The following is a 10,347-nucleotide window of genomic DNA, read 5'->3' as shown; positions in this document are numbered from 1 at the left end:
GACAGGTCAGATTAGCCAGAGCCAGTTCTGACGATATACCTAAACCTCAACTCAACTCCCTTTACACATTTCTGTAATCAGGGGGACCTGGGTGGCTCATTCAGTTAAGCTGCCAACTCTTGATTTCAGCTCAGGTCATGCTCTCACGGTTCGTCAGTTAGACCCCTGCCCTGGGCTCTGCACTGTAGTGCAGAGCCTGCTTGTATTTTCTCTCCCTCTCTCTCTCTGCACCTCCTTGCTTCTCTCTTTCTCTCTCAAAATAAATAAATAAAGTAAAAAAAAATTCTGGGGGTGCCTGTGTGCTTCAGTTGTTTAAGTGTCTAAATTTGGCTCAGGTCATGATCTCATAGTTCGTGAGTTCAAGTCCCGCGTAGGGCTCTGTGCTGACAGCTCAGAGCCTGGAGACTGCTTTGGATTTTGTCTCCCTCTCTCTCAGCCCCTCCCCCACTCACGCTCTGTCTCTGTCTCTCTGTCTCTTTCTCACAAAAATAAACATTTAAAACTAATAAATTTCTATAAACAATCCCATCCCAATTCTATTGGTCAAAATGAATGCATGATTTTCTCCCAACTTCCAGCTCCATCTTTTATCCCAAACACTGCCAAATTTGGCCATTCTCCAATACTTATTCTCCATCTAAATTCTATAAATCCAATCACCAAATCCAACACATCATGTAACAACCCAACCTGAGACCAAACCAAAATTCAGCTTCAATGCTGATATACCAAACCCATCCCCATACCCCAATCTCATTTGAAAAAGTGAAAACCTAACAGGGAAGATGAAATCAGCTTGGCCTCAATAAGAAATCCAGCCTGGTCATTAATCAGGCTAGAGTGATAGACACAGGGAAAGCTGGTTGCAAATTTAGCAGAAAGCACCATTCCTCTCAACATCATGCAGGAGTTGTAAAATACCATACCCCCGTCTTTTGAGTGACTACTGATTTTTTTTAAACTAATGATCCCCCTGTACTATTCTAATCTCAAAAGTGACAACCCAGATCTTTTAACTATTCTATAGATCAACCTGGATACAATACAGGGAGGAACAACCACACAAGGTCATAAATACCAGAAAGTGGGGGCCATTGGGAATCATTCTGAAGACTGCTACTGATGACTCCTTCCCTTGTATGGCTGAGTAATATTCCATTGTATGTATTTACCATATTTTCTTTATCCACTCATCTGTCTATGGAGATTTAATTGTCTCTCTATTTAAAAGTGATTTGATTTCTTTCTTCAGTAGTTTGCAGCTTCCAGCATATAAGTTCTGCGCATCTGTGGTTAGATTTGTACATAAGTATTTCATTTTTTTGAGTGACTGTAAGTGGTATAGTGTTTTTAATTTTGGTTTCCTAGGATTCATTGCTAGGATTCGTTGCTAGAAAACAACAACAGGGGCGCCTGGGTGGCTCAGTTGGTTAAGTATCCGACCTCCACTCAGGTCATGATCTTGTGGTTTGTGAGTTTGAGCCCCAACTCTGGCTCTTTGCTGACAGCTCGGAGCCTGGAGCCTGCTTCAGATTCTGTCTCTCTCTCTATGCCCCTCTGCTGCTTGCTCTCTGTCTCTCTCAAATATAAATAAACATTAAAAAAATTTTTTTTTAAAAAAAAGAACAACAATAACAAAAGATTTTAGTATGTTTAGTGACAGTAAAAAATTCATTTACTGGGAAGGTTTTTGTCGTTGTTATAGATTCCTTGGGAATCAATTAAGAATTTGTCACCTGTAAAATGGGCATGAACACTGTTCTCTGTTGCATAGAACTGTGGGCATTAGGTGAGGTGGACGTGCTAAGGTTTTTAGCATGGAGCTGACGCAGAATATTTACTCAATAAATATGTTCCCTTCCTTCATCCCACTTCTGAAGGAGTTATTTCTACCAAGGGGAACAGACAGGGCCCATTCCTTTCGTCTTCTATCCATCTTGTCTCCTCAGATTTCCCTAAGTCACCTCCCTCCTGATAGCCCCGCCCCTGCCCCGCCCACTGCTTTGCTGCACCCCCATCCTTCCCCTCCCCCACCCCGCACGGCCCTTGCTCAGCGGGGCTGGAAGCTCATGGTGTAATTTCGTGGGATAGTGGCTAAGCCCACAAGTTTGGGGGACACGTCAATGTCTTGGGGCAGCTGAGGGGACTTGAGGCAGAAGTTCTGCAAGATGGTGGTGAGGAAGAGAAAGAGCTCCATTCTAGCCAGACCTTCTCCGAAACAGTACCGCTTTCCTGAAGAGACAGAATGGGAGGGCTGGAGGTGAGGCCTGCTCTCACTGCTCCCTTCTCCACTACCCACCCCCAACTGCATTCTCCCAGAGAGCAGGGACTGAGAAACTTTCAGAGACATCTCTAACCCTCTCTGAGCATCAGTTTCTCTTGTACATGGGATAGGGGTGAGCTATCCCAAGCTGTAGCAATGGGAAATTTAGGTGCCCCTTCCTTCCAAGCACACACTCAGATATGGCTGCCGGGCTCTCATCTCCTCCCAAGGAATCTCAAGAATCTAAATGACTTTGGACAAATACCTGACTCACTAAGGGCTTTGATTTTCCCCATCTGTGAAATGGATACAATCATCCCTTTCCAGTTGCCTGGACACAGGTACTTGTAGTCATGGGGTTTGCAGCTGGTTGGCTCTAGAGTAGATCTCAGAGGGACTTTCAAGCTGGAGACAGACCCCAGGCTACAGCTTAGAGACGGGATGTGGGATGAAGGAGGCCTGGTTGGTGGGAGCAGTGGCTTAGCAGCAAGCAGACCGGGGTCTCTTACCGATGGAGAAGGGCACAAAAGCATCACTCTTCTTAAACTGGCCCTTCTCATCCAGGAAGTGCTGGGGGTGGAAGTCTCGGGGGTGGGAAAAGAACTTGGGGTCTCTCAGCACAGAGCCCAGCATAGGGAACACTTCAGTGCCCTGGTGAGGAGGAGAGGGGCATTTGATAAGGTGGAGTGGGGACAGGGTGTGCTGAAAGCACGTGGAGGTTGATGGGAAAATGCGGGTGCCCTGAGTGATAAGAAATGGGAGGCGGGGGAGTGTGGATCCCCTGGGGACATGAGACTCAGGTCTCTGAGCCAGGAAGCTTGGCAGACATGGGGGTTCATGTCTCCTGAGAAGGGAAGTTTGAGGAGCACAGGTTCTGTGTCTCTTAGGACAGAAGGTGTGGGGGACCCACAGTTCATGTCTCTCAGGGCAGGAGGTTGAGAGGACGTGGGGGTTCATGCTCTCTGGGACTGGGTTTGAGAGACATCAGGTTTGTGTTTCTCTAGGCAGGATGTTTGGGGGACATGAGATCCGTGTCTTTGAGGGAGGAGGTCTAGACATGAAGTTCATGTCTCTTGAGAGAGGAAGTTTGGGGGTATGGGGTTCATATTCCTTGTGGAAAGAGCTCTGGGGGAGACACGGGATTCAGGAATCTCTGAGGGGATTGAAGGGACATGATGTTTGATTGAAGCAATGGGACAGGGGCTGGGAAGCTTCTAAGGGAATGGATTGCTGGGTCACAGGGAGCAGGTTGGAGGTCCCCCAAGGTGGGACAGGAAGATACCTTGGGGAGGAAGAACTCTCGAAACTTGGTGTCCTTGGTGACTCTGCGGGCCAGGCTCAAGGGGATTATGTCTCCAAATCTTTGGATCTCATGGATCACCGCCTCTGTGTAGGGCATCTTGGCCCTGTCCTCAAACTTAGGCTGCCGGTTCTTGCCAATCACCTGGTCAATCTCCTCGTGGATTTTGGCTGTGGGAGGAGGGGGAAGGTATTTAGGTATCTGGGGTCTCGGGGCAGTGATGATAGTCCAAATATGTACACCCATGTGTGCCATGGACTTAGACCATTCAAAACAGACGTTGGCCATATGCATTGTTGGTGCAGCATCCTGTTCACCCGGTCGTGCCAGAATCATGAGTAGGCATAAGGGAGGAGTTTGGGGAATGGTTTGGAGAGCAGGCAGTGGATATACATTTGACCCAACATGGAAGCTGTTTACCAATCCGTTCAGATATTTTCAATACTTAAACACCTAGTGAAACTCGGCTGGTGCTCATCAGCAGAATATCACCTAGTCTCCGGATAACAGGGTATGTCTGAGGTTTCAGGGATCTGGGGAAGGTGGGGATGTTGCAGTGGGCTCAGAGGAAGTTTGAGGGCCTGTGGCTGCCACTTCGTTGCCCCCCACCCTGCAGCCTTACCCTCCACATCTGGGTGCTTCATGAGCAGCAGGAAGCCATACCGCAGGGTCGTGCTGACTGTCTCAGTGCCCGCAAAGAAGAGGTTCAGTGTGGTCAGCACCAGGTTCTTCAAGTAGAACTCTGTGTTAGGGTTGTTCTGCTCCTATAGGGAGAGAGGGGTTCAGGCCAAGCCCACTCCCCTCAGGGCTCTCAGGGCCCTTCTGGGGTCTTTCTCTTTGGACCCCTCTCTCTTAGATCCAGACCAGAGGTGGGAGGAGGGACTTGGTTCTACTAGCTCTTTGTTCAGGCTGCTGGCTCTGCCCAAAATGCCCTTCCCACACTCCTTACCCACCTGCCTATCTGTCCTTTACTCTTCAAGAACACTTTTTTATGGTGGGGATATTGAGAAGGAGAGGAATAGAGTCAGTGAGTGCATGGTACGGAATTGCTTGCTATTATGGTTGGCACACACAGGTCCTGCCCATGGGCAGGGGCTCAGTAGAGGGAGCAGCCATAGTTATTATACTTGGGATTGTGAGGATGTTATGAGGGGAATGGTTTGAACGAGCCTCTGCTCTCCCCATGCCAGCCTGGTTTCCCTCTGCCTGGCTCTGCAGCTCTCTGCACTGGCTGTTGGGGTGTACCTCCTGCATGCGGATGAGGAAGGAGTCGATGAAGTCCCGCGGGGAGTTGGGATCTAGCGTGCGTTGGTTCTGCTCCACCTTCTTGGCTATGAAGTCCTCCAGACCTTTCAGATCCTTAAATGCCTGTTGCTGTGGTCCTGGCAGGTGTTTCATGACTGATGGGAACATTTCACAGAGCTGGGGTTGGGGAGAGAAGAAGGGATGGGAAAAATGGCTGTCAGCAGGCAGGTCTTGATGGGAGTGGGACCTTTCTTGGGGCAAGGTAGGCACTGGGTTAAAGGCACCTGTCAGGTGTTTAAGATTTACATGGAGCTGATGGGAGGAAATATCTAAGTTTTTACATGACTTAAGTGTGAGGGCTCCTTTCCCAGCATATCGTTGAGATGGATTGGGACCCATATCCAGGTTTCAGGTGTTCAAGTGAGGCTGGATTAGCGAACACATGTAGGTGTTCAGATAGTCAGGTTGGGTTTTGTTGGGAGACACATGTCTAGGTGTTTAGGCATTCATGTGGTCTCACAATTTTGAGGTAATTGTCCATATATATAAGGGATTTGAATTGGGGGCTTTTTTCTAGGTATTCCAGTTAATTTGGGCTGGTGTGCAGGTGTTAAAGTGGGGGACACACCTGTTCATGTGTTTCAGTTATTCACATGGGCTGATAGGGGCACATCTGTATGTGTTTGAGTGAGCTGGGTTGGGGGACACTTATTTCATGGTTTGGGGAATGAAATGGTTTGGTCTTCAGGTATTCAAGAGGTGGGCTGAGGTGACTTCTTGTACACATGTTAGGATATTCATGGAAAGATGGAATATTTTAATAGGGAGCAGCTGTTAGATATTAAGGTAAGAGGGATGGGAGTACCTGCCTGAGGAAGAGAGAGCTGGTTTGAGGGTGTGTTTCTTATCTATAGGCTCTGGCTTTTTCCTTCTCCTTCTCCTCTCCTTCTTCTGCTCCCCCATCCCCTTCCTCCTCTTCTTTCTCCTCTTTCTTCTCCTCTTTCTTTTTCTATTCCTCCGCCTCTCCCACCTACTTCTCCTCCTTCCCCTCTTCCTGGCCCTCCTCTTTCTTCTTTCTTCTTCTTCTTCTTCTCCTCCTCCTCCTCCTCCTCCTCCTTTTCCTCCTTCTCCTTCTCCGTCCTCTTTTGTTGAGGAGCTACTGTCGATATACAGGTGTCTCTGGAAACTGGGTATTGGGTACCTGTCCTGAGTTCTGGTGCAGCTGTTTAGTTGTCCAAAGATGGGGGCTGATTTTGAAGGTACCCTACCAGAAGAAGATGGTATTTGGGGCACCTGTCTCCATGTGGGAAAGAAATTGGAGGGTTGTAGTAGGGGTGTTGTAGGGACAGACTGGGATGGGTTACCTGACCCATAGATGTAGCTGTGAACTGGAAGCTTCCCAGCATCATACGCAGCAGTGACAGGAACTCTTTGTCCTCATAGTCAAAGCGGTCCCCAAAGACAATGGAGCTGATGACATTGGACACTGTCCGGCTCAGGAAGAAGGTGGGATCGATGAAGGTGCCTGGGGAATGGGATGGGGTTGAGGAGAGACAGGGATCTGGGGGAGCATCCACTGGGCAGTCTGACACCAGCCTGAGAAGTGGAGGAGGGCACTGGAATGATGAGCCAAGCTCTCGGCACAAGAACTCAGAGCCGGGAGCCTAGATGCCTTCCCCCAGGCCAGTCCCCTTCCAGGACCAGAAAGCTCTTGCATCCTCGTGGGTACTCTCCTCCTTCTTGCCCACGCCCATCTGGCTCACCTTGTGTGCCCCGCAAAGCCTCAATGAGGAAGCCCGCCTCCTCCTGGATCCGCTCCTCGATGCCACGCTTGCCCACACCAAAGTCCCGCAGCGTGGTGATGGAGAAGCGCCGGAGCTGCTTGGCTCGCTCGCCATTGCTGAACGTCACCCCTGGGAAGGGAGGATACAGTTGGGGGAGGCTGGGAGGGGTGGGGGCAGAGGTGGAGGGAGGTGAGCAGAGAGCAGGAGTGGGGGAAGGAAGGGTTCAGAGGAGACAGGGAGATACAACTCAAGAGTCAGAGAAATATTGAAAGAAATAGAAACCGAGTTGGAAGAAAAGAATCAGGAGAGAGACAAGAACGTGGAGATAAACTGACCACGGTTCTGAGTCAGAAATCCCAAGAGCTCCTCAAAGACACACAGAAAGAAGAGGCATATCTGAGAGAGAACAGGGACATGGGGCCAAGAAGCAGGGGAAATAGAGACGCAGGCACTCAGGGTCAAGTTAGAGAAGACCAGGGAGAAGGGACAATAAGCAGGGACAGGGACAGAGGGGAGCAGGGGGAGAACTTGGCCTCAGCCTTGGGTGGGAGGGTGAGTCAAGAGAACAGTGGGGAAACTGAGGCCATCGAGTGTTCCTGACCACATGCCTCCATCCCAAGCCCCTCACCATAGCCTTTGAAGAGCCAGTCGAAGGTGGCCTGCTCTCCTCGCCCACTGAATTCCTCAGCCTGGTCCACCAGCGCCTCCTTCACGGCCTCGTGTCCACACAGCACCACAATGCGCCGCGGCCCCAGGTGGACCGTGAACACGGGGCCATAGCGCTCGCTGATCTAACCAAAGTGAGAGTGCTTAAAGGGAGCAGCCCCACTGGGAACTGGCCCTGTGCCCAGACCTCATCCATTGCATGCATTTCCTCCAGGTTCTGGCACTCAAGGGGCGGGTATCCCAGGATCTGCTCTTCCCTGCCTAGGACCCTGGCCCCAACTGCACAATTCCACTTTCCTAAGACTCCCATCCAACCTTGCCTGCCCCCTGCCACAATGCCCCAGCTCAATTAGGCAGGCCCCCAGCCCCACCCCCTTCCACCATCCCCTGCCTCAAGGTACCTTCATGAGAGAGTTGTACATTTGCTGTGTGTTCAGCTGCAGGTAATTCCCGATGAAGGGCAATGGGGTGGGTCCTGGAGGGAGCTTCCCCCAGAGCTTCCTCTGCCTCCAGGCAGACATCAAGACCATCATTGTCAGGCAGGTGAGCAAAGCCACCAGAAGGAGCTCTGAGGCCAGCATGGTGGCAGTGGGAGTGACAGATGGCTGGAGTGGTTTGCCTTTATACCATCTAGGAGAGATGGTGGACTTTGGTTCTGTTTGTTAATTGTGCCATTTCACTTACCAGCTATAGTGCCTTCCCCCACCCCCTCCTGCCCCGGGCTCACCGCTGAGCTTGGGACAAGCCAGCAAGGCAGGAAGAAGTGACCCCAGGGAGATCAATAGGGAGGGGCCCCTAAGGCAGAATGTTGTTGCCCCTCAGGAGGGGCCACCCCAGAGCTGTAGACTTGGGTAAAGCAGTAGAAAAATTAGGAACCTCCGGATTTTGGAATATTTGGTTTCAGATTCTGAAGCTTTGGATTTGAGGTCAGAGTGAGAAGTGACCCAAAAGTTATGGGTTAGGGCATCTTGGGAGAAAAGAATCCAAGATCTGGGTTTAAGGGTGTTGCAGTGAGACAGAATGTGTGGCTGAAGATTTGGGGTTTCTTGCTGAGGAGGGATGTATGATGAAAAGTCTTTCTCAGGAGGGGAAATTCCAGGGAGTGAATTTGGGGGTCTTGGAGTGACCCCTGGCTGTGATGGAGGTTCCTGGGAGAAGTATACAGGAATCCAGAGGGATCAAGAGCAAGCACCTGCCCCAGGCTTTGACCTGCTTTTGCTTTGGACACAATGTCACCTCTGGTGCTCAGAATCCTCACTGGGACCTCAGAGCAAGGTCAGAATCAGTGTCATGGCCTGTCTGTGGTTGGGAAAGGGGTAGAAGTCCAGAGCCACATTCAAGTAGAACTTTCCTTAGGAAAGAAGAGTAACTCATGGTCTCAGTGGCAGAGGGACTGGGCAGGACTTGGAAATAAGTAATGACATCCACCAATATGTTGTCAAAAAAGTCCCAACTGTCTCAAGGGGTGTAATTTACAGAGAGCCACACCGGTCCTACCCAGTCCCTAGGGGAGCTCGCTAGGTTCATCATTTCCATGGTTGTTGGTACTGGTAGCAATACTGATGTTTCCCATTTCGTAAGTGAGAAGACTGAGGACAGACAACAGAGGGTGGGCAAGGGCTCCTGTGTCTCTGAACTGTACGCTTACTCCCCCTTTCTGGGGCTGGGATTCCCTGCCAGTAGAAGGGGAGCACTTGAGAAGAGAAGGTGGGGGATGGGAGAGTGTGTGAGGTACGCTAGGGGTGATTGGGGATTGGGCAGGGTGGTTGGCAGCAGGCAAAGGGAATGACAGCAGGAGAGCTTTGGGAAAACTCCTGAGTCAGGAGAGAGCCGGGCCCTGGATGCTGAAAGTGGGTGTGAGGACAGATGGTGGTCCTGCTGTCCTCTCCTCGGTGACCTTCTTCCTTAACAAGAGGGTGCTCCCCTTTGGTGACCACTAACTATGAAGAGGCAATGTGCAAACTGATCTCATGGAATCCTTCTGGCAGTGGGGCTCTGTCATAGCATCCTCATTTTGCTGTTCAGAAGAACAAGCCTCCCTACCTGCTGGAAGTCACACAGGTGGCAGGTAGGGATCTGGGATTTGAACCCTGTCCATTCCTTCCTCCATTGGCTGGCCTAGCCCACCGAGAAGGCCAAGTGGAGACCAAGTTTAGCAATGGGTGGTGTGGAGACTAGCATCAGTGTTGGACACAGAGATACAGTGGCAGGCTCTGTTTTCAATCTTAGTGTCTAGGATTGAAAACAGGTTGGCCCTGAACTTGATATCAGGAGATCATTAACAGAGCCATGTCTGGTGCCTGGAGGGTCTGAGAGCAGGCCCAGGTGGCCATCGGGGTGGCTTCAGGGTGGCATCATGCAGCTGTGGGGTTGGTCTCAGCAGACTCTGACATGAGCACCATGTGGGTGCTGGACTGGTCTTCAGTGGGCCCGAGAGGGGCCCCGATGGGCACAAGGCAGCATCTGATAGCTGGACCGCCTGCTCAGATGCCAGCCCTAACCTTAGAGGAGTGCAGGTGCATGAGTTTGGCACTGTCAGTACTGGTATGTTGCTCTAGGCCCCTGAGCCAGAGTCCTATGGGGGAGGGAACAAGGGGCAGAGAACAAAGCAGAAAGAGGAATGTTGTTTGTTGAGTTGTGCTTTTTTTGTTGGTTTGTTTTATTGTATGTGTGTGTGTGCCTTGGCAGGGAATGTTTTTGGTTTTAATGAAGGGAGGGGTATTAGTACAGGCTTGGCAGGTATCAGTTTCCCTAAAGCCAACCAAGCCTATATTAACAATTAAGAGTATGATTAAGCTCTGGATTGGAATCCCTTGTCCCTTCTTTGTTGTGGGACCTTGAACAGGTCACCTCACCTCTCTGAGTCTCACGGGGCCAATGACAGGACCCACCTCTTAGCCTATTTTCAGAGGAGTCATGGGTTCATGCATGTGAAGTACATGGCAGTAAGTGCCAACGAATGGTAGCTGTTCCTATTACTCCACAGGATGAAGGACATGAGTAAGGGGTTCTCTAAATCCCCTTCTGGATTTGATCTTTTCTGGTCTAAAGTTCTGAATACTTCTTCTTTGGGAAAAGAGGAAGGGAGA

At 50.4% G+C, this 10,347-nt stretch overlaps 1 protein-coding gene across 1 annotated transcript; it reads right to left on the bottom strand.

Moving 5' to 3' along the window:
• Positions 1-1,637: 1,637 nt before the first annotated feature.
• Positions 1,638-7,852, bottom strand: LOC122494015 (cytochrome P450 2A13-like). Its single transcript, XM_043598850.1, has 9 exons — positions 7,660-7,852; positions 7,221-7,383; positions 6,572-6,721; positions 6,173-6,333; positions 4,809-4,985; positions 4,186-4,327; positions 3,546-3,733; positions 2,773-2,914; positions 1,638-2,232 (listed from the first exon to the last, which is right to left on the bottom strand). Exons 1-9 carry the CDS (start codon positions 7,837-7,839, stop codon positions 2,051-2,053), a joined length of 1,485 nt encoding a protein of 494 aa, XP_043454785.1. The 5' UTR covers positions 7,840-7,852; the 3' UTR covers positions 1,638-2,050.
• Between the last annotated feature and the right edge of the window lie 2,495 nt (positions 7,853-10,347).

The sequence above is a fragment of the Prionailurus bengalensis genome, chromosome E2 (genome assembly GCF_016509475.1).
Source record: "Prionailurus bengalensis isolate Pbe53 chromosome E2, Fcat_Pben_1.1_paternal_pri, whole genome shotgun sequence".
NCBI lineage: Eukaryota > Metazoa > Chordata > Mammalia > Carnivora > Felidae > Prionailurus > Prionailurus bengalensis.
This window is presented reverse-complemented; position numbering and strand designations above follow the sequence as displayed.

Excerpts from the sequence above, each read along its gene's own strand:
- LOC122494015 (XM_043598850.1), bottom strand. The coding sequence starts at position 7,839 with ATGCTGGCCTCAGAGCTCCTTCTGGTGGCTTTGCTCACCTGCCTGACA. Across the intron at positions 3,734-4,185 it reads GAAGCACCCAGATGTGGAGG|CCAAAATCCACGAGGAGATT; the intron begins GTAAGGCTGCAG and ends CTCCTCCCACAG. Across the intron at positions 2,233-2,772 it reads TTTTGTGCCCTTCTCCATCG|GAAAGCGGTACTGTTTCGGA; the intron begins GTAAGAGACCCC and ends CTGTCTCTTCAG.